Raw genomic sequence first — 24,385 nt, 5'->3', positions numbered from 1 at the left:
GACATAATTCTCATTCACAACTCAATAGTTTCAACTCATTATTTTTGTATTGCAATCTTCTCACTTAAGAGAATACAAAACCACTTAGACCCACCTCCCACTTAGACCCACCTCAACTGGCGATTAGATCCCACTTTAATTTTAAATTAAAGTTGCTGAAAAACTATTATTTTTCAACAAGTGATGGTGGAGAGATCTTTGATAATCCTATAATTCTATTATGATCAATGTTAGAATGATTAGTTTTTTTTTTTTTTTTTTTTTAATAGTAATTCCATTCATATCTTTTAAGGTTTAGAAAAAATACAATTAATTTCACACGTTGACATAATTATACCAAACTCTCTTGAAGATAATTGTTACGACCCAAGCCCGCCCCTATAGGCTTAATATCATGACCGGCCAGTAATCCGAAGATTACCGCAGGCCTCTTAAACAAATACATAATATTAGGGCCTAGCAGAAGCAAAATAAAAATATTCTTCGTCCATTGAGCTGTACAGACTTATATGAGACAGACAATATTTAAAATTTTTCTTTTTTATATACATCTATTATTGCATCAATCATGCATCAGCACATATATAAAGAAGATAAAAGGGACTTAGCCCTATATACAGAATAACCAAAAACTTAAACTTTAATCACATAGCCTTGGCATTTGACATATTCGGAACCTTCACAGGAAGCAAATAGGTTGGTTGACAAAACAGAGTCCAGGCAGAAGCTCTAGGCTTGGTCACGCCCCTGATCACCTACATGCATATATAACACAATGAGCTAAAACCTAGTGAATAATAACAGTGTAAAGAGGTTATGAATGATATCCTTACTGCAATCCAAATCGGCCAATTTTAGTAATAAACAGAAGATTAGAATCATATGTTTAGCAAATCCATATTTCATACGGAAAGCATAGTAGTTATACGTGGTACATCCAATAGCAAAACAATACAGGCAGTCATGAAGACCGAACAATCATATATGATGGCCATCAATACAGTAAACAAGAGTTCCAAGGAGTGGAACTGACAGAGATCTCTGTAACAATGGTAGTAAACAGGTGCTAAAGATGCCATGAATACAGTTCAAGAAAATAGGATCATAATTCATTAAGTAGAAGAACCATTTCAGAATAGAGAATAGTGTAATGTAGAAAATAAATACTTTTACTTAAACATATATTTACAATAGTATTACTCACAGATAACTCCAGAGACAGAGTAGACGGACCATAACGCGTGAACTACACAAACAAATAACAAATACACACTGAAACACAATATCACTTCCTTGATCAAACTTAACTTTTATTGTCTTTTCGCTAGTTAAGTAATCTGAAGTTCTACTATACTTATTATTCTTTATTCAAATGAATCGGATTCTCATTTTACATATTCTTTTATTACCAAATCCTTTTTTTCCAGACAGACTGATTTCTTACTTGGCTTGTTAATCAATTACTACTAAATCAATGATTTCAAACTTTTTCTTATAAAACATAAAATTAAAGCTATAAAGCTTTTAGGAGCATCATTGCATGTACGAAATTTAATTCACAATCAAACCAATTTTTGATTCTCAAATTCTAAATTTAGCCAAATTTAGCTTTAATTCATTTTCTTCATATCAAATCCAATTTTAAACCCACAAATTCTAACACATGAATTAAACTTTCAAAATATCATTCCAAAACTTAGGTATAAACACGGTTTGTCTAAAAATATACAAACTTTTAAATAATTAAGAAAACTTGATCATTTTTAAACCATTTACCTATAAAACTCTTCTTCAAAATCAATTATATATTCCATTGTATGGATCAAGTTTTCAAACAATTTTTGTTGGATGTAATTTATAGAGCTTAAGTCAAGACTAATTCTCAAAATTGAATCCAAACTTAACAAATCTAAAGAATCATAATTCATATTCTTCAACCTAACTTAATTTAACATTCAAAATCCAAAAATCATTAATTGATAGAATTAATCTCCAAATTCCTTCATCCTTTCATTATTTCTTTCCAATTACTTGAAATTGAAACCAATTATTTCTTAATTTCAGCTCTTAGCTAAATTATTTATAAAATCTAAGCTCAATGTCTTACTCAAAATCCAATTTCTTACAAAATCCATAAGATTAATTCCATAGCTTTCTTACTTTCAAGTTCAATTCCTCAATTCATCCAAATTATATACAATTGAACCTAATTTCTTTCTAATTCCATAACTATAATCTCAAATCCTTCTCAATCTTTCTCCTTAATTCCTTCCAATTGCAAGATATTGATTCTAAATACATCTTTAATTTCAAGTGTAGTATAAAGATTTTTCAAAAATCAAGCATGATTTCATACCTTTAACTTTAATGTCTAGAAGTTTAGTTGATTCCCTTCAATTCCATACCTTTCCTAACCTTTTCTTCCATATTTTTTCTTCTTCTTGGACTCTTGAGTTAGATTTCTAGCACAAATCTCTCTCTCTCTCTCTGGGTGCTCTCACTTTTTCTTCTCCCTTCTTTGAGCTCACAATGCTTCCAACATACACACATGAACCCTTATATTGGTATGTATATAGGAAAATGCTAGAGACCCTAATAATCTATCAAATGTTTTACCAAATCTCTCATATGGGTGTGAGACTCACACAAACCCACATGTGTGTGAGTCTCACACCCATGTGAGAGATTTGATAAAACATTTGGTAGATTATTTGGAGTCTCTAATATTACTCATGTATATATATATTTATGTCTATTTATTGCCTTAAAGCTTCTAGAATACACCAACACTCAGACTTTTCTACATACCCACACCCATATACACCCTTCAATTAGATTCCTTCCTAATTTAATTTATGTTTGGGATTAATTTAATTAAGCAATATTTAGGCTTACTAAATCTTGATTAACATATAATTAAAATAATCATAACTAATCACAAATCTCACATAATTTAATTAGTTTATTTGACTTCATTTAAAGTCCGATTAATTATATTTAAATTTATCAGTCTGAATCAGATTTTTAATCAAACTCTCAATCAAACTTATTTCCATCTTCAATTTTAGTTTCTCACATCATCAAGGCCTTCCATTTTAGATCAAACTCAAAATCTTCGTCAATAAATTACATATTCAATTAAATACCTCATAAATAAGTTGTATTTATAATAATCTTAATTCCCAATTTTCAATTCTCATAACTTAATTAACTCTAATTCAGACCCACTTAATGAAATATTAATTTTACTAAATTGTATTGAATATTTAATTAAACTCTCATAGGGCTCGATACTCGAAATTAAAATAATTCAAGTCACCAATTATACCTTCTTGAGCTATTTAGGATTTCAATTTCTAATTCCAAAATAAATCCTCAATAGAACCATATACGAATTATAATAATAGGCAATTAAAATTTAAATCTCCTTAATTAATTATGTGCTAATTATTATACGTGATGGGGTCATCACTATAATTATAAAAAAATTATATTTTAATAATTAAACTCAATAAAAATGTACAAAAAATATTTAAAATATCTGTTTTCATTGAATTTAATGACTAAACACACTTTTTTTTTTTTGGAGATAATTTTATCTATAAAAAAATAAGTGAATTATTTAAATTTAAAATAATAAAAAGATTAATATTTAAATTGATAAAATTAAAATTTTAAAATTTATTTTATTGTGACCTTTTTTTTATAATAATTTTTCCAAAATTATTACATTTTGACAATTTTATCTTTATATGGACAATCATGATTCATGGGCCGTCTTGGGCCCGATTGTTTATTGTCGAGTCTGATCTACTCGGTTGGGTCAGGGGCGAGTCGGGTTTCAAACAGCCCAGGGTGAAACTGTCATATTCCGAAGCTCTAGGGGTCAAAAATAAAAATAAACCTAACCACAAGGGCTAAAAAATAATTTATCCTTTCAAACCAGTTGGAACACTGTTCAGAGACACGACAACGAAGAAGAAGAAGAAAGAACAAAGAAGAAAACCATCTTTTGAATAAGAGAAAAATTGTGCAAATCCCAATAAGCTTTTCTCAAGAAAATTCAAAATTTTCTCCAGGAAGAAAGAACAAAGAAGAAAACCATCTTTTGAATAAGAGAAAAATTGCACAAATCCCAATAAACTTTTCTCGAGAAAATTTTAATTTTCTCGAGAAAATCCCAACGTTCTGATATCTTGAATTTGTTTCAATTGCGATGAAACCGAGTAATTGGAGATTAGGGATTGTGTTGATTCTATTTACTTTGTCTCAGCATACGATCCATGCTCTTCAGTCCTCCGCTGAGGCCTACGTGACTCTTCTCTACGGTGATGAGTTTCTACTCGGTGTTCGTGTTCTCGGGAAGTCGATTCGGGACACCAGATCTACTAAGGACATGGTTGCTCTCGTCTCCGATGGCGTCTCTGACTACGCCAAGAACCTCCTACAGGTGTTAATTTTACTCTCTTCCTGTTTGGTTGCTAAGAAAATCTAATTTAAGGATAGAAAATCATAAGAATTAATGTTTATTTGGTTGACGTACCGTTTAAGCTCCTAATTTGTCAATTCTACTTATTGCTTGTTTGGTTAATAAGAAAATTCTGGAAAAATTCAAGTCTTTTTTCCTTTCATAAGGTTTCCCAAATCAGTTTTTGGCAGATTTTGGTTTATAGTAAATCATAAGACTTAATGTTTATTTGGTTGCTTGTTTGGTTACTCAGAGAATTTCGGAGAACTTTTAATCTTATTTTCTTTCATAGGTTCCCAATCAGTTTGAGGCAAGATTTGTTTTTGGGGCAATATGTATGAGAGTTAAATTCTGATGTGTTTGTATGTTGTCTTACTTGCCAAAGTGTCAATTCTACTTCATGTTTGTTTGGTTAATAAGAAAATTCAGGAAAAATTCGAGTCTTATAAGGTTTTGGGTTTGTGGGAAGTTTGGCAGGTTTTGGATTTGTGGGAAGAAGTTTTAAATTCTTTAGTATTGTTATGTTTCTTTACTTGCCTAACAGAGAGATAGTTAGGAACATGGAATTGTTTATGTTAGAGCTTATGAGGACTTCAGATAATTAGTTACCAGTTTTTCTCACCTGTTTTGTTGCCAAGAAAGTTAAGGACAAGGAAAGAGGTTTGGATTTAAGTTAAAAAGAGCTCACTGGATTCAGAACTGAGTTAAGGTCTATCCTTTTTGGAAACATTACTGAATTTGTAGTTGAAACTTTTGTTATTTTCCTCTGCTTTCCACATAATGAAATTAATGTGTAGTTTCTTTATGTTTGGTTGACATTTTGGAAGCCATAATCTTGCTTTTGAAAGCAAGAAGCAAAGTGTGGTTTAGTCTCAATAGGATTATGAGAACTCTTAAATGTTTTCTAACTGCTCTGTTAATGTCTTGAGTTTTTTGGTTTTTGCGAAAAGTTTCCTCAATTTTAGCTTAGTTAGTTTTCTCTCCCTTTCTCTTTAGCATTGATGCGTTTTGGTGATTTTGTATTTGCAGGCTGATGGTTGGATTGTGAAGCTAATTAGTTTATTGGCAAATCCTAATCAAGTGCGACCAACAAGATTTTGGGGAGTCTACACAAAGCTAAAAATATTCAACATGACTGACTACAAGAAAGGTAATGTACTTTTATTTTTTTAATTGCAAAGAAAATGGAGGACTGTCTAGAAGAAAAACTAAAACCCCGAATAAAAAATTTCCTATTCTTTTGGTTTCCATCTAAATGAAAATAAATTACTTGAATCAACGAAGCAGACTAGTTGCATTAAGGAACTTGATTTGATCTGTTTTTGGTATTACATGAGTTATACCGTTCTCTGTGGGAGAGCTTCTATCTTGTTGGGATTATTGATTCTTCTCCGCCTGAAGTAGGATCTGCAGTCCTTTGCCACTCCAGTAGTAGGCAAGTTCCCTTTGCCTTTTCCAGTGCTATCCACCCTATTGAATCCAAATCCAAGTTTTTTCCTACGGGTGCTTTTAGCATCACCAATAGATCTTTCCATGACTAGAGACCTTGTCTCTTTGGGTCTTTTTAACCACCAATTGCTGACTAGTTTTGGGTGGTGTTGGTGCCTATGACCCAATTATTATATGTATGCCCAGTCACATTAAGGTGATCGCACACAACTGGCTTTTACTCAAATTGAATTTTGGTTTATGAAGCTTTCCTTTGAAACTGAGGACAGAGCAACCACAGGTCGATCTGCTTGAATCTCCACACACAGTGACATCGGATAATCTCTCTATGGTGGCTGTAAGTTTATCAGTTGGAAGTGGTTTTCCAACCTTGCTATAATTTTTTCTCAACATGTGAGCAGAAAAATAACACTGTTTCCAAATGAACATGACCTAGTTAAATATCTTGTTGTCTAAGATGAGCATCGGCAAAATCAAATATACAATCCCCCTCACTTAGGGGAATTTTTATGTATGTAAATTATATATATCAATATGTTGTAAGAATTTTTTGTATTCTGGTTGTAATATACGTGTTAAATGTCTACAATATATTACCACTTAAACTGTTAAGCATAGTAATTTTTTAGCATATGTTCTTGTCCCTATTTTGATTTTGATTTTGATTTTGATTTTTTTTTGGGTACATTTGTCCCTATTTTGATTTGTTCTTCATATTTTGCTCTTATTTTCTTCTGATGTAGATTGCTATTTTCATCATTTTTTTTTTATTTCACATACTATGGCTTGGTTTGGGCAGTGGGTTGGCTTTTTAGCTCTTTAGCTTTTTGGGCTATTTTAGCCTGGGGCTAAAAAGCCTGGTTTATGAAGGGATTTTGGCTTTTTTGTGAGAGATAGAATGTAATGATTATGCGTTGGATGTGATATTTTGTCTTATTGGGCTAAAAAGCCTATTTTATTTTTTGTGGCTAAAATAGCCCCAAACCCACCCAAACACACCTCCCAAACAGAGGCTATATATTTGTTCTTTATAGATTTTCTTTTGTCTTGGTGGCCTTCTTTTGTTTCTTTGGGATTCATATGTTTGAGAGGTCCCATCCTATTTGGAACTGCAATTCTATCTCGATGGGAACATGATTCTAACTCGATTCTTGTTTAAAACCGTGGAATCGAAGTTCTAGAGTGAAAACGTCACCTCTAGTAGGTGATTTCTGCAACTAGGCCCCAACATTTACCATATTACTTTCACCTAGTCTCAACTCTCGACAAGTCTTTTCATCAACATGTATGTTGGCTTCACACCAACGACATATCCAGCAGTTACATTCTCCCAAGCTCCGCTTGGACGTCTACAAGTGAATTAAGTGCCTAAGACCCTGGACTATTTCAGGAGAGAATCATGGTCTTCAAGTGGATTGAGCCCATTTGTGTCACTTGGTGACCATCCAAAGCATTTCCAGTCACTGGTTGATCAGGCAGAGCTCCGCTTATGATGATGGATGGATGAGATTGCTTTCTTGTGCAATAAATTTGAAATGGTTGCTGAACGCATAGCCATCTTCATCTAGCTCCTTAATAATATGTCCTTGTTCTGTGATATCCTTCTCAAATTCTTCTGCCTCCTTTGCCTCTAACCAGGAATCTACCCCCTCCGAGGAGTATGAGCTTCTACTTTGCTTCCGCTTAAGAATGATGAAGGAGCAAGTGATCTTGGTCTCCGAAGTTGCTAATGTCATCATGACTGGGAAATGGAAAAAAAATAGTTGATTCAGAACAACCAGCGAGCCCTTCTTTCTCCTTAGAGCAAAGCAGAGCTTACTTATATTTTCCGAGCAAAAATAATTTTTATTGTTTTTCTTTTTAAGTAGCAAGTGATGGAGCTTACTAATTTGTATCCTATGGTTAGCCCAATGGTATTGATGCTTTATTCTCTCTCTTTTCTTTGGTTGTTGCAGTGGTGTATCTTGATGCTGATACAATAGTTGTGAAGAGTATTGAAGATTTGTTTAAATGCGGGAAGTTCTGTGCTAATTTAAAGCACTCAGAAAGGCTTAATTCAGGAGTTATGGTAGTGGAACCGTCTCAAGCGGTTTTTAATGATATGATGAGCCAAGTAAAAACTTTGCGTTCTTATACTGGAGGTACAGGCTTTGCTTCATGCATTATTTGTTGTCTGCTACATTTTATATGTTGTTTATTGTTTATTAATTGCAAAAGTTTTATATTCTATTCTTAGTAAGAGTATTGTCTCTGTATGTTTGCAAGGTCAAGCAGATTAGGCTAGTCCTACTGTCAAATAATTAGCATCCATCATTGCAACAAAGTTCAGAAATTACTTTTTTAACCGTGGAACTATGAAATGTGGGCTTTTTTTTTTTTTTTTGGGTGGTGAATTCAAGAGTTAAATTAAAAGCTAACATCCTATTTACCTCACAGGAGATCAGGGGTTTCTGAACTCCTACTATGCAGGGTTCCCCAATGCACACATTTTTGAGCCAGATTTGCCACAGCATGTGTTAAATTCTCGAACAGTTCCCGACATGGAGAGACTCTCAACTCTATATAATGCAGATGTTGGCCTTTACATGCTTGCAAATAAGGTACTGGTTTCTGAACTTCAAACAATGTTTCTATTTATACTTGATTTCCATTGCTGGACTAGTGTATTTATTTCTTCATTAGAGTTGAATCCATCCATTTGTTTGTTTTTATTTAGCATCCTCCCTAACGCACATTAATATGTACTATTTGGGTGTTGTTTTTTTATCTGTTGACTTCGTATTTGTTTGCACTTGAGGATAACAGTTTAAGTGTAGGTCGATATATCAATCTACATCTGTACATTCTCTCTAATTACATCTATAGCTGCCTTGATATTGGACAATGTTGCTGAGAATTTTGGCTGAAAATTTTGTAATTGTAGATCTGGATGCTGCCAGCAACTGCTGGCCATTTTTTGTTGCAGCCATCTCCTTAACATGATACAAATAACGGTTGAGTTCAAGTGCTGGACCTACCTTCTGTTCCTTCATCGCACTTACTGATTCTATCACAATCCAACTATGATGGTGGCTGAGATATCTGTGATAGTGGATGCCTTCTGTTTCCTGTTTTATCACAATAGCATTTATGAACTTTCTTATTTTTTGTGATGATCTCATACAGATTTACTTTACCAATTAAAGAAGAATTTGTCTTGGTTGATTAACTATATTTGGTTACTCTTTTTTTTTGTTCCCCCCATCCAACTGCTGGCCATTTTCTATTCATGTTTGAATAATATCTAAATTATGAAAATTTAAAAATATGACTGCCATAACTTTTATAATACTATAATTTATGTGTTCACTGTTAGATGGATGACACAGTGGCTTAAAAATAAGACTGAGTGTGACTTTATTGCATCGAATTTGTTAATTAAACTTTCTAATGTTTTTATCAATTGACATGCAGTGGATGGTGGATGAGGATTTACTTCGTGTTATTCACTATACACTTGGTCCCCTTAAACCATGGGATTGGTGGACATCTTGGCTGTTAAAACCTGTTGATGTCTGGCAGGTACTTTTCATTGTTACTCGTAACTGTGATTCGTTTTCTTTTCTTTGCCCACACTATAAATTTCCATATTTTCATCTAGTTTTTCTGCATCGGATCCTTCATGTTTGGCATTTTCTATTCCATATATGGAGAATGGTGCAAGTTGGTTCATGCAGTTGAAGAGCTTCATGTAACAAATCCACCCCATACTTATCTGAATTTTTTGTTTGTTACTACTGCAGAATGTTAGGGAACAGCTTCAAGAATCTCTTCCTGGAACTGGTGGGGGCAGAAATCCTAATGATGAACTTCTTGTCAAACTTCTTTTTCTGCTACCATTATTTGCTTTACTTTTCTGTTATTATCGGTATTTTCTTCAGGTCAGCAGTTTTCTTATAATCTCTCGTTCCTTTTTTTTTTTTTTTTTTTTATGACACTTGGGCAGATATGAGATATATAATTGTTTTTTGGAGCTGAAAGCAGTTGATTTTGGTGCAGACACGTTCATTTTGCGATCATATTAGGCACCTTTCCTACATATTCAGATCTAGGGGTGCTCTTGCTTATTCAGCTGTTTCTTCTACGGCTAATTCCAATCAACAGGTTAATTTTCTCTTCTAACTTCTAGGAAATAGTGCGTGCATGATCATTTGGATTTTTTTTCTCTTTATATATTAATGTTTAATATATATACACTTCTCATTCCAAGTGCTGTGACGATGGCCAATGCCCATATGCCTTTGCTGTCTCACAGAGTTGGTATTAGTCTTGATGCTTTCGACATGTGCAAATGGGAGTTCAACCTTTCCTAGCTTACTGTCTAAGACTCTAAATTTAAAATTATATATACATATTTCTTCTTTTTGGTGTTGGTTAAAACACTTTGTTGTGGTCATTAACAGTTCTGAAATGGAGTGCAGTATTACTTTGAATTATATGTACATATATGTTCTTTTGATGTTTGTTGAAACTATTTGTTGTGATCGTAAACAGTTCTCAAATGGAGCACAGTCAAAGGTGCCTGCGTTTTTGGGTGGACTTTCTGTTTCCGTCTGTTTAGTGGCTGCTCTGGTGTCCCTTGCACTTGCACTTATGATTGTCCCTCGGCAAGTAATGCCATGGACTGGTTTGCTCTTGATGTATGAGTGGACATTCACAATCTTCTTCTTGTTGTTTGGAAGTTATCTATATTTGATTTATCAGTGGGGAAAAATGAAGGCAAATCAAGTGGGTTCCTTTTCTTCTCGTCCTGGATCTATTGATTGTGATTCTGGAAAAGGTTGGTTGAGTTTACGCATAACCAAGTTTTATGTAAGTTTTGTCATTCTTGATTGATGCCAATCAATTCAACTTTTTTTTGGGGTCGTGTTGTAGGCCATCAGCTGCAGGTATCTTCTTATGATGTTGCTATATGTTATTATGGGTTAGGAATGGCATTCCTGGCTATTGCTGCCCCTTCATTGCCTTGTTTTCTCGGGATCACTGCTCTGTTCCCCAGGTACTTTGCAGGAAAAGTTCTGTAGTGATATCACTGCCATGCATTAGGTGGTCATTGATTTAAAAGCATGAAATTTTTTACAGGGTGCAATTCCATAATTAATTATTTGATTCTTGCTTGTGTTTGTGGCCTCATTTCCTGTCAAACAATGGGTTGCATTGATTTTTGATGCACTGTATTGGTGCAAATCATGAAACTTCATATTTTCTCTTATACGTTGTGTTCAAATCTTTATAACATTGTTCATCACACGTTGTTAATAATCTGCATTAAAATGTCTGGGCAATTATAGTTACTAGAAAATTATAATTCTCTAGCTATCTTCTTTTTTGAACATAAATAGCAAAATATGGAATACTTCTGTTAAGTTACTGAATTTCGAATCCGCACAGGTAGCTCAGTGTTGAAGGGGCTTACCTTGGGATGAACTGTAAACCAGGATATCCAAGGTTCGAGTCTTCCTAGTGTTGCTCCCGGCGTTAAATGATATATGTGGTTGCGCGTATCAGGAATTTACTCTGTAGGAATGGGTCCAATGTGGCCCTATCTTGGGGAGGAAAAACTATTGAATGTAACGGTGATACCATCTTATGTGGTGTATCACCGGCCAATAAAAAGTTGCGAATGCCTTAAGTGATCAACCCTTGTCTCCCACTAACCCAACAATATTGTGGTCTCTGCCGCAAATCAACAATGCTTATTAGATGGTGATACTGCCACATGTTATCACCCTTGCATCCAATATTTACTCCTTGGGGAGGTCTCTTCTCAACAAAAACAAAAAAAAAACCTAAATTAAATTTGGAAAATCCAAATAATTCCTCATATCTTTCCATAGTTCCCTCTTGTAAGAAGAAACATAATGAACTTTAGTAGAATAGATAGTTTTCAGAATAATAAAGGATAGTCATACATGAAGAGCTCAATATGTGTAAGATACAAGAAGTTCAAGGCTATGCGTGATTCATCCGAATATCACATATTTCAATAATAAATGAACTTGTGAACTATAATATGTATAACATTTAAATGGCAAGAACTGGGATAGATATTTACTGGATCCATGGAAGAATTAATGTTATCCAAACTCATTTGACAGGGCATTTAAAAGTCCAATTTTCAGGTGAGTACCAACATATTTGAAAGTCCGTTTCTTGAAATTGCTAAGTTCAGCTTGAGTGGACTGAGAATATTCAGATCGAGTTAGCTGAGTGCTTAGGTTGGAATTGGTGAAGTTTGTTAAGAAGTTGCTTTATCATCGCAAAGAAATTAATTGTGTTGGGTGAGTGACAATGATGAACAATGGTCATGTTCTGCATCTGGGCTGTTTATATGTATAGACAGTGTGTGATCTGCATATTAATTATTTCTTCTATGTACACTATCCTTCATGTTCCCTTCCTCTTTGGGTGTGGATGTTGGGAATGAGGAAGGTTGAATTTTGTGATGCATTGAAATTCAATATACTATAATTCAGGTTCTTCCTGTCAAGTATTCCTCCCCCCCCCCCCAAAAAAAAACCACCCACCCACCCACCCACACACACAAAATGATTACGAAGAAAAACTGCTCTTATGGGTCACTAACTCCACTTTGTACTTGTGATGTTGTTTGATACCACCAAAAGTTTGGAAAACTTTCATCATAAATTATTAGTGTCTAAAAAGTTTTTACTGAATTAGTAGCAGTAAGAGTGCCAGACCAAGGGTTATTATAGTTTAAGTTAACACTAATTGTATTTATCAAAAAAAAAAAGAGACACTAATTGTGGATTGTTAAATGCACCTAATTAAGTTTTTAACTTTCAGCATCTAATCTTGTTTCATTGAAGGCAAGTTTGTATTTACTCTCAAGAACTGCAGTGCCTTCTGTTTCTATTTTCCGGAGGCTCAATTATGCTATATGTAGTTAATATTTACACGGTGACCCTTGAATTAAGATGCAATTCCAAAATCCCTGTTTTGCTATTTTTACATAGTGACCGTTGAATTAAGATGCAATTCCAAAATCCCTATTTTGCTATTTTTGTTTGTGATCAAGTCAATAATTGTGTTTTTTTCCTTTGTTATCTATGCGTGCAGGTTAGGTTTAATGTTTGTGGGAGGCCTAGTTTTGGCGTCTTTCATGACGTATGCTTCAGAACACCTAGGGATTGGATCATTTTTGAGAGGTTTTGAAGAAAAGGACACACCACGGACAAGGAGCATATGTTTCTTATGCTGATTGGAGGCTTGAATCTAATGATGTAAGTTATAGACAGTAGCTATCTTTTTCTTCCAGTTTTTATTTTAAATCTGTGATTTGTTTGGCATATATTTCTCCCTAATTGAGTTGTAATATAGTGGTGCCCCGCGTGCAGCCGGGGGGGGGGGGAGGGGGGGAATATTAGGGGGTGTTTGAATTTTGTTAGTTTAGAAATTTCATTTTTTTATCTTTTGGTGTTGCTTCCTCTCTTGTTGAAAGCCCTGGGAATCCTACGTTGATAACATTGGACATGGTACAGTGCTTTTAACCTCCTCTCGTCGAACAACATTAGTTCCTTGGACCTGCTCTACTGCTAATCCGCTTCTGCTATCTGGCACTCAGCCATAACTCGCAATGACAGAATCTTAACTTCAATCGGCAGAACAATTTCCATCCCATAAACCAGAGAATTCGGAGTTGCCTCAGTAGATGTTCGAATTGAAGTCTTGTAGCCCCGGAGAGCAAATGGCAACTTGTCTGGCCAGTCTCTGTAGGTTTCCACCATCTTCTGTTGAATGTACTTGTTGTTCTTGTTGGCGGCTTCAACAGCTCCGTTGGTTTGCAGCCGATATGTAGATGACTTGTGAAAAGGCACGTTGTATTTCTCCAAGTCGACCACTTCTCTTTTGAAGTGGGAACCATTATCTGAAATGATCTCATTCGGGACCCTATAATGACAGATGATATTATTCCTGATGAACTTGGCTACGTGCGATGCTTTTAGTACTGCATAGGATTAGGTTTAGATCCACTTTGTAAAATAGTCTATTGCCACCAACATATACTCATGCCCATTTGACCCCTTCGGAGTAACTGCCCCAATAACATCAATTCCCCAGACTGAAAACGGCCGTGGTGAAGTCATGTTGTACAGTTTCGACGACGGGATATTCATGCGATTTGCATGAATTTGGCATTTGTGGCATCGCCGAACAAAACCAATACAATCTTCCTCCATGGTTGACTAGTAGTAACCCTGCCTGAGAATCTTTCGAGCTAGCATTACCCCGTTCATGTGTGAACCACATTCTCCTACATAAATGGCCTTCATTAGCCGCTTTGATTCTTCTTCATCGACGCACAGTTTGTACATTCCTAGATGGCCTCGTTTGTACAATTTACCCCCGTAGATGATGAACTGAGTAGCCATTCGTCGTATTGCCCTTTTATCTTTGGCATTTGCCCCTAGTGGATAAGCCTCATTTTTCAAGAAGTTCCAAATGTCATGATACCATGGGTTCTGATCTTGCACTTCATCTATTGCGGTGATCAGCTCGTAGACCGGCACATACCTCTGTTCAATAATGATCGGGCGCATCCGGACTCCCAAAGGGATATCTATTATAGAAGATAGAGTTGATAAAGCGTTAGCGAACCCGTTGTTCTTTCTTAACAGGTGCGTGAAGGTTAGCTTCTCAAACCTGAGAATCTGAACATCCAGGGTTTGGTGATAGATTTTCATCCTTTCTTCCTTAATCTTCCAGTCTCCTTTTGCTTGAGACACAACCAGGTTCGAGTCCCGAATGACGTCCAACCATTTTGCCTCTAGTTCCAAGGCGGCTTCCAAGCCAGTGATACATGTCTCGTATTCTGCTTCGTTGTTAGATATCTTGTACTGGAGTTTGAAAGCTAAAGGTATGCGGGAATTGTCGGGTGCTATCAACAACACCCTTATCCCATAACCGTACTGGTTAGACGCTCCGTCAAAGTACATAGTCCAAATCTCTTCCTCGACCTGCAGAATGGCCTCATCTGGGAACAAATACTCTACTGCTTTGTCTCACTCGACTGGGTGATCTGCTAGGAACTTCGCTACCGCTCTCCCCTTCACAGACTTGCGAGTCATATACTTCAAATCAAATTCGGAGAAAAGAAGCAATCAACGGGCTAGCCTACCCCTAAGCGCTAGTTTCTCAAAGAGATATTTGATGGGATCGAATCTCAAAACCAGAATTACGGAGTGAGCTAACAGGTAGTGCCTCAACTTCTTGGTAGCCCATACCAAGGTCAAGCAAGCCTTCTCCAACAGGATGTAACGGGTCTCATATTCTAGCATCTTTTTGCTCAGGTAATAGATGGCTTTCTCCACTCTATCCTTAAATTCTTGCGCAAACATGTAGCCCATTGTCGTGTCGGTTACTGACAGATACAAAATCAACGGCTTCCCCGACTCCGGCAGTGACAACACGGGTGGGTTCTATAGATACTGCTTGATCTGCTCAAAAGCAACATGGCATCGGTCATCCCATTGGAATTTCCTTCCTTTCTTCAGGAGACCAAATAGTGGTTCATAAGTCAAGGTTAATTTTGTAATAAACCGTCTTATGAATTGCACTTTTTCTAGAAAGCCTCGCACCTCCTTTTCAGTCTTTGGTGGTGGCATTTCTAGGATGGCCTTGATTTTGGAAGGATCGACCTCAATGTCCCTCAGTGTAATCAAGAACCCCAGCATCTTCCATGCTGTGACACCAAAAGTACATTTTTGTGGGTTCAGCCTCAACTGATATTCTCTGATCTGTTGGAAAAATTTCTTCAATGCGGTGTAGTGGCCCTCTCTTTCCTTGGACTTGATAATCATGTCGTCCACATACACCTCAACCTCTTTGTGGATCATATCATGCAAGATCATGGTTGCAGCCTATTGATAAGTAGCCCCAGCATTTTTCAAACCGAACGACATCACCCTATAGCAATAAGTTCCCCACGGCGTGGTGAAGGCGGTCTTCTCCCTATCCTTAGGTGCCATCAAGATCTGGTTGTACCCGGAAAATCCATCCATAAAGGAGAGCAAAGCATGGCTTGCGGTGAAGTCCATCAATTCGTCAATGTGCGGTAGAGGAAAGTTGTCCTTTGGACTAGCTTTGTTCAGATCTCTGAAATCCACACATACCCGAATTCTACCATCTTTCTTCGGCACCGGAACAATGTTGGCCAACCAAGTAGGATACTCAGATACTAGCAAGAACCCTGCATCTATCTGTTTGGTGACCTCTTCTTTGATCTTCAAAGCCCAATCCGGGCGTATTCTCCGAAGCTTCTGCTTGACGGGTCAGGCCTTAGGATCAAGAGGGATCCGGTGCTGTGCAATCTCAGGATCGATTTCAGGCATGTCTTTGTAGGACCACGCGAAAACATTTTTGAAATCTTTTAATAAAGCGACTAAGTGCTCGCGTTCCTCTAAAGACAACGTGGACCCGATCTGGACCAGACGCGGATCCTTCTCAGTACCCACATTAATTGAAATGATTTCATCAACCAAGGGTTGTTCAAACCTCTCATCCTCTCGATCAATCAAATGTTTCAAAACTAAAGGAATTCCTTCCTCATCGTTTTTATCAAAATTGTGAAAGTCATGATCAATGCAATATACAAATGGCACAATAAAGTATTCAGAAACAGCAGTGGTACCATTCTTATTCAAAGTTTCCAGTTCGTCCAATTCCTCGGTTACAACCGACTCAAAAGAAAAGGAAAAAGACGACCTGGACAAAACAACGGCATCCGGGTTATCAACCCCAGAAATACCAGACTCCAACTCAGAAGAACTGGAATCTGATTCCGACTCCACGAACTCTATGGAATCAGATCCCCGTTCACTACTTGATTCAGAACTGCTGGACAAAAAGCCCTTCTGGAACTGCCAAACGAGGGAAAGTGCGATAGATGCATCCAGAATACCACCGGAAGGGTCCACAACCGATTGATCTCCGATCATGGAAATGGTGAAGTCATCCCCTAAGCTCTCCGGTTTGATCTGAGGATCCAAAAGGGGACAAGCCAGCGTTGCTCATATCTCAAGTTCACTGCCATTGGACTCATCCTCTATACTTTGTTCAGCCTCAGTTGGTAGGTCAGTCTATTCTTCTGCAACTTCATCTCCTTGCAACTGGAGGTCGAAGAAGATCTCAAAGCCAAGCAAACGCCGCTTCTCAGAGTTCAACCATGGCTCAGGAAAGCTGCAAAATGGAAAATCTTCCCCCTCCCGGACAAAGCGGCTGTTCAGGGTTCCTTGAATGGGTCTATGCACCATCTTATAGTGCTTCCCACTTTGCTTAGCTTTGGCTCTTCCTGCCATTTCCTTTCCTTTTCTTACCCAGTCTTCTTTGGTAGGCGTATAACCTAGACCAAAGGTATGAGGGTTATGTGACACTTTGGCCAATGCAGCAACGCCATTCCGGTCGCTCCTTCCCAATTCCATTCCGGGTACATGCTGTAACTTATTCATGAGGTAGACTGATTGAGCACTGATGTACGACTCCTCATCAATAGCTAGGATATCTTGCACCACCCGGGCCTCAGCCAAGGTAAACCCAGACATGAAAACATCTTCATCACCCTGTACAATTTCCAGTACCGGTGTAGTGACTTTCGGCGGAGGATGTATAGAAGAATTTCCAAAAGCAATGGCTACCTCCTTCCCATGGGGATACTTCAACATCTGATGCAGAGTGGAAGAGACAGCTTTTACTTAGTGCAGCTACGGTCATCCAGGGAGTAAGTTAAAAGTGGTTGGAACATCTAGGATGTGAAACTCAACATCCAGTTGTACCAGGCCGACCTGCGTTCTAACCCGAACTGTCCTCATCACTTCCCGACTTGTATTGTCATAAGCTTGAATCATCTGGGCCGTTGGTACAAAGTATGCTGGCTTCAAGCCAATAGTATAGGCTGTGCGCGACGGGCACACACTAATTGCAGACCCGATATCAACCAAGACGATTGGTACCCACTTCTCTTTACATTCAACAGAGATGTATTGTGGTTTGTTATGCTCAGAGCCCTCAGGCGGCAATTCTTTATCTGTAAAGGTCAAAGTTGGCGAAGCCCTTCCCAGGAAGACCAGTCCCATTAACTGCTCGGGGGTTGTGTCGATAGAGAGCTTAGCCTTATCCATTGCTGATAGGACGGCTTGTCTGTGCACCCATGAAGCCATGAGCAAACCCCAGATGGATATGTCCGCCTGAATATTTTCCAGCTACTTCAGTACAGCTTCCTCCTCTAACAGTTTATCCTTCTGTTTCTCAGCTTCCTTATCTTTCCTAGATGCTTCTGGTTGGTCCAGGTATGGGGACTTAAAGTACCGCCCGTTCCTAGTAATGTGATCAACTTCCTCGGAATACCATGTATCATCTGGCAGATTTTGTCCCCAATCTTTATCTGTGTGGACAAGATGCAAATCATCATCTTCCCACCACATTCCCTCGGCAACCGACAAGCAACTGTCCGGTTCCGTTGTAAATATTCCTACATCCGCATCACAGTCAATCCCTGCAGGGCCTTTGGCTTTTCTAGCCTTCTGATCATTCTCAATTCTTTCATGCTTGAATCGCTTCAGCGCAGCCTCCTGTTTTGTATCGGCTGTACTAACGCTACTCAATTCCTGAGCAAAATTCTTAGTACCGGTGCTTTCTGACAAATTTCCCTTGTCGTCGACCATTCTGGCCGTTGCAGCAATCCCTGTTTCCAGCTGTTTCTGTTTTGGTTAAAACCCCTCATCAACATCCGGTTCATCACTGAGCCATCCCGTATTATCCGTTGATCCATTTATATCAAACCAGCCAATCTGTACACTCCCTAGATCTTGTTCATCGAAGAACTGCAGATTGCTGATGTCCTCCTCGAGCTCGGCTAAGTCATCCAGTCCCTGGCTTGGTCCGTCCTCCCGGGCTACATTAACCTCAATTCCCATCAGCAATTCCACCCCTGGTTTGGCCTGACTGGTTGGCAAAATGTAGCGACATGGGTTGTATTCCTCTTCAGTTAAGCTCACGGAGCCCTCAAGCATGCCTTCTGCAACCACAGCTACCACCACAGGTTCGAGTTAGGATATGGACGCGATCATCATGCACAAGTATGTGCTTTCTGGGATGAACAACGCCGACTTAAGTAGGTGGAAAGGGGTGATGTATGTACTGGGGTCGTACGGGACAGCCAGTGTTTGGATAAGGTTTATTTACCTGGGTAAGGGGGGTTGGTTATGTGGTGGGAGAGGATTTATAGTGACGTTAGGCTTTTGATGAGGCGCTATCACTTTGTTGTCAATGAGATCCTGAATTTCATGACGTAATCTAAAGCATAGGTCGTTGTCGTGACCATGCTATTGGTGGAAAGCGCAGTACTTGGCCGGGTTGTGTGTAGGAGGGAGGGGATTAGGCAATGGGCATGGCTCTAGGGGCTTCAGATGCCTTTTTTTTATTAGGACCTTCAAGGCCGAAGATAGAGACATGTAGAGTGGGGTGAAAACCCTTTGGCCTCGGGGTTGGTGCTTTGCAGGTTGTGAGGTGGTTTCGGATGTACCAGAAAAGGGGGTAGCTGTTTTCGGTGTGGTGGTGACCATACCAACATCAGAGGTTCTTGCAGCTGCATTACTACTCGTAGCTGCATTGGAACTGCGTATAAAAGCCCTCTTGGGCTGCTCATTCTCATGGTCTATCAGACCCTGCTTCATTGCATCCTTTATCTGCATCCCTATTTCATGGAGGTCAGCAAATGTAGGTAGAGGTAAGACTATCATCTTCTGTAGCAACCTTGGTCGTAGATTATAGACGACCATTCTGATCTGGTCCTTTTCGGCTGGTCGGGTGGTCATCATGGAGGCCTTGGCCCTCTACCGAGTGACGAAATCGAAGAAGCCCTCCTTCAGCTCTTGGCGAGTTACTTCGAGATCACGAGTTGTGACCTCGATTTGAGTGTTATAGGAGTATTGAGCAATAAAGGCCTCAGCCTTTTCTTCCCAGTTCCTCTTTACAAAATCCTTAACATACCAAATGGTTGCGATACCCGACAAGGTCCGACCAAAGAGGGATAACTTCTACAGTCTAGTTAGGCCCATTGGCTGCAAACTGTCTGAAAATAGCCGCAAGTGGATCATGGGATCACCCGAGCCATCAAAGCGATCTATATGCGGCATTTTAAACCTGTCTAGCAATGTCACCGCCGCATCAGTATAGCCATCCTCTATATCTGGGATCGAATTGACACCCTGAGCTCATTTGAAAAGCTTCTCAAGCTTGCTCACTTTCAGTGCGGTAGGATCAACCTCAAGCTCAAACGGTGCCTCCGTTGGGTAAACCGGTGCTTTGGAAGTCTGGAGCGGAATCGGATCCACTGGGATGTTTGCATTTTCCTGGACATTGGCTGTGGGAGCAGGAGCTCTGGGTACTGGAATGTTTGCAGGAGGTGGATGAGATGCAGAAGCTATTCCCTATTGCGACTGTTGTTGCTATATAGCCTAGCAATCAACTCAGCTTGCTGGGCTGCAATTTCCACTTGGCGGGCAGCATCCAACTGCATATTCTTGATAATCTGTTAAAGTTGGCGCATTATATCCTCCATGTTGATTGAGGGGTGTTAATCTATCAAAATTGGTGTGTTCTCCCTTTCTGAAGTTGAAACAGATGACTGGGTTTGGCTGAGCACAGGTGAAGTAGTCAGTAACTGTTGAATTGGCGACTGTTGAACCGGTGAGCTATGCCTAACTCTCCTCCGTTTGGTAACCGGAGGTAGCGAAGCAAACACTAGTTGTCCTCCAATAAGATCCTCAAATCGGTAAATTCGCCTTACTCAAGTCCAGAGTGCTCGGGGGGTAATTGCCTCGTCTGAAGCAATTGTGAAACACTACCTTGCAAAAAGAAAAATAAAGAAAAAGAAACAAAAATCAGAAAACACACTGCACCTTGGCTTAGACAAAGACAACACACAGTTGAAATCTTTAAGCTGGACGACTGTACTCAAACACTGATACCCTCAAATTGATACCCGAACTTGCAACTGATACATACATTCCTGCAGAGTTTCACTCTAAAAGTACATACCAAGCAAGTGAGAGCCAAAACACTCCTATGATGGGCTAGGGTTACCCTGTCCTAATTTCGTCAGGAGCTAGGGATTCACTACGCAAATAAGCGGTTTCATATAATCCTGTATTGAGCAACCTATCCTAATTTGGAACAGTCTCTATGGCTTTCAATATGCAACTAGGCTGATTGGTTAAAAAGGGTACCTCAGCAAGACTACCTAATATACCTCTCACACCTAACACCGAGAAGTGAAAAGAGGATCAAACGGTGCAACGGTAGTCCAGATCCAAGGCTTGTGTTCCCATCGTGGCAGAGCCCGCAACCGGTCAGCCTTTCGGCAAGCTTTTCCAAGCAAGCCTCTAGCAAACTGCTCATGAATAGCAGATGGCAAACACTGTGACTTAGGCGCACCAATGCAAATGCAATGCAAAGAAACACATAAATGTAGATAAAATAACATATCATGAGTTTGAGTAAAGTTCTCTAAATCCCCAGCAAAGTCGCCAGAAACTGTTGGCTCGCCTTTTTCCGGGCCCCCAGCCTTTTAGAAAGGGTTTGAAAAGAAAGGCCTCACAGTTCGGACTCTACCTGTGGTTCTGATTCTAATCTCACAAGTGCAGTGTGAAATTGATAAATATCGAAGAGTCCAATCTGGCAAATCATTTTGAAAAATCAATTTTAAATCAAATAATGCCAAAATTAGACTATTTTGCCAAATTACAGAGTCGCCACCTAAATATTTTATTTTTGAAAAATTTAGGAAACCTTGACTCGTGCCAAAGGCCACATGTCCATCATCACCAAAGTTGCATCGACTCGGGAACTTAGGTACGAAAGGAGAAGGTCATGAAATGAGCACCCCCGCTTGCTTGATCAAAGATCTGCCTCTACTAATCACGATATGTTTTATAAACCTTATGTCTTCTTGTTCCAGTTATTAGCTAACTTTACTATGTGACGCACACAAGCAAGTATAGACTAAATAATAAGAACTGAAACATTTCAAGTCATGTTTGTTTTGTGAAAATAGTTTGAATTTGCCACCCTCAAGTGGGCTTGGAAATGCGGATTTGCCACCTCAAGTGGACTTAAAACATGATTTGTCATTTCTCAAAGTAGACTTAAAACACACATTTGTTGAATCGTTCCAATTCAAACAATCAAGCCTTCATCCACAAGCATTCATGCAGTTTAGCAAGTAAGCACATAGCCACATGGCAAGCATGCGAAAACATGGCAATATGGCAATCATACTCATGCAAGTATGCTAAAGCATAAAATTTACCGAGTACTCCAAGCCAAAACAAAAATTAGTTAGAAAAATGTATGATCCTAACTATGCAAGATGCCTAATGCAACACATGCAATATAAAATTAATAGGTTCGGTTACTAATATGACATTTGCAACACTTTGATAGAATGCTTTGAAACACGTATTCAAAGAAGTATCGAAATTACGATGCAGTTTGAATGATGCGTCGAGCCTCGGTGCATGCAAGACAAATGAATGAATGCAAACATGTAAGCATAAGGTATGCTAATCGAAAATGATCCCTAATCTAACCATCAAAAGAGTTTAAATAAAAGGGAAAAAGACGCGGGGTTGGAAGACATGCACACACACGCACACTTATTACAACGATGCGCCCTCACAAAAGATGGTCCGAATGAATAGGCTAAGCTAACTAGCTACGCTAATTAAGCTAAGCTATTACAACACAATTAATTAACTATTCTAGCTAATCATATATTACAAACCGAATTAAGTTAATTAATTACAACACTTGTATGAATGAATTAGCTACGGTTAACTAATTAAACAAAGCAAGTAAATGGCCTCGAGGGTGAGGGACGCATGCATGCTCGGATGGTTTCCTTCCGAATATCCACCACCTTGCCATCGGACACCTCTATTTGCACTCACTTGAACACTAATAGTCCTGTCAACTTCTAGAACATCTATGCTCTAACTCAGGAACCCACTTGTGCAAAAATTCATTTCTGGCCGGTCGGCTACCAATGGTGGCTGTCGGCTACCATTGGTGGCCGGTCAGCCACTACTGGTGGCTAGTCGACCACCCCTTCCCTGAATTTCTCTTTTTTTTGCTGCAACAGAGAGCAAACAGAGACAATGCAGTGTATTCTCAAGGAGTGTATGTACTGCTAACCATGCATGATAGCTAAAGAACCAAGCTTGTACAAGTTTAATGAGTGCAAAACAAGACTCATCAAAACCACTACCCTATCATGCACGATCAAGGGCAATTGTGACCAAGAAAAGTGGCACGTTTCATCACTTTGAGTATGAAACGTCTCATTTTTCTCAGTTTCGAATTAACGTCTGATTCGAACACACGCAATGCAATTGCCTCTTTTACTTGTCATGTTTTATTTACCCATTTTAGATTACCAATCCATTTTTTAATTGATTAGTCCAAAAGATGAGTGTCTTCTAATAGAAAGAGGGCTTAAATCACAAGTACCTTGAGCATGAAAAAGGTCTCATGCTGTTGGTAATGAATTCCCGAAGGAATAAAACCATTAGGTATGAGTGTTTCAATTCCACACTCAAGCTAATAAGGGGTTCAAAGCCACTTTCAAAACAAATGAAATAGTGAAGAATAGAGGGAGATTGCAGAGATTTCAGTGCTGAAATGGAGTGCAACATGACACTAAAACATGCAAGCAACTCATGCAATTCATGTTTAAAAGCCTAAAACATTAAGCTAGTGAAGGAGATTGCACCACAACCACACAATACAAGCGTCAAAGGACCAAACCAGCTGAAAACAGAGCTAAAACAGTCCAAAACAGTAGCAAAAATATGTTGAGATTGAGGTACAAAATGCTAGAAAATCATGCTCACATGTTAAGTTATCTAGACTTGCAAACAAGACACAAGAAGGGGAGGCTACCCCCTCCAATTTTGGACTTCAAAACCAAGTTTTTACCACTGAAATAATTCTGAATTTCAATGGTTTAAAGAGCCAAAAAGTTTGATGTGAATATGCTAAAAGATGGTACAAAAGCTTACACAATAAAGCAACAAGAAGGATGGATTATCCTTATACACAAAATGACCTCAAACCATCACTTTTAGGTCTCAAAAATCAGAGTTTTTTGTAGTTAAAAACTAGGCCAAAAACAGTATAAAAAGATGGCAAAACAAGTGTTCAAAGCAAAGCCTACAATGTAAGTCTTAGACCTCTTGAAGCAAGCACAAAACAGCCACAATTTTAGGCTCAAACCTCCTTCCAAAGCTCAAACTAGGCTCCAAGGGACCTTAGTTCCAAGGTGATCAAGTTTGGTTAAGAGTTAGTGTGCAAAGGTGTAGAGAAAACTAACTACAAAGTACAAAACAAGAAGAGAGGGAGAATTCTATAGAG

General features: G+C 38.4%; 1 protein-coding gene and 1 long non-coding RNA gene across 9 annotated transcripts in view; one reads left to right on the top strand and one right to left on the bottom strand.

Moving 5' to 3' along the window:
- Positions 1-464: 464 nt before the first annotated feature.
- On the bottom strand, positions 465-2,500 carry LOC145814604 (uncharacterized). The gene is made up of 2 exons (XR_014357941.1): positions 2,357-2,500; positions 465-755 (listed from the first exon to the last, which is right to left on the bottom strand). It is a non-coding gene; the product is annotated as an uncharacterized LOC145814604 (long non-coding RNA).
- A 1,453-nt stretch (positions 2,501-3,953) lies between these two features.
- LOC114311272 (inositol phosphorylceramide glucuronosyltransferase 1) overlaps positions 3,954-24,385 on the top strand; it is an 81,019-nt gene continuing 60,587 nt past the window's right edge. For 3 of the 8 annotated variants that reach the window (XM_082911660.1, XM_082911659.1, XM_028257395.2), the window contains exons 1-10: positions 3,957-4,450; positions 5,498-5,618; positions 7,873-8,058; positions 8,354-8,517; positions 9,371-9,478; positions 9,700-9,837; positions 9,956-10,060; positions 10,451-10,736; positions 10,832-10,955; positions 13,037-13,200. In XM_082911660.1, coding sequence (XP_082767786.1) covers positions 4,217-4,450; positions 5,498-5,618; positions 7,873-8,058; positions 8,354-8,517; positions 9,371-9,478; positions 9,700-9,837; positions 9,956-10,060; positions 10,451-10,736; positions 10,832-10,955; positions 13,037-13,178 — 1,608 coding nt within the window. In that variant the 5' untranslated portion in view covers positions 3,957-4,216 and the 3' untranslated portion in view covers positions 13,179-13,200. Of the gene's footprint in view, positions 4,451-5,497; positions 5,619-7,872; positions 8,059-8,353; positions 8,518-9,370; positions 9,479-9,699; positions 9,838-9,955; positions 10,061-10,450; positions 10,737-10,831; positions 10,956-11,347; positions 11,405-13,036; positions 13,201-13,458; positions 13,503-21,758; positions 22,009-24,385 lie in introns of those variants that run through there. The other 5 variants (XR_003646424.2, XR_014358023.1, XM_028257394.2 and 2 more) reach the window with 4 other exon arrangements.

This window comes from Camellia sinensis, unplaced genomic scaffold (genome assembly GCF_055761805.1).
Source record: "Camellia sinensis isolate YWXY unplaced genomic scaffold, ASM5576180v1 Unanchor12, whole genome shotgun sequence".
In the NCBI taxonomy this organism is placed as follows: domain Eukaryota; kingdom Viridiplantae; phylum Streptophyta; class Magnoliopsida; order Ericales; family Theaceae; genus Camellia; species Camellia sinensis.
Note: the sequence above shows the minus strand (reverse complement) of the source record. Positions and strands in the feature narration are given on the sequence as shown.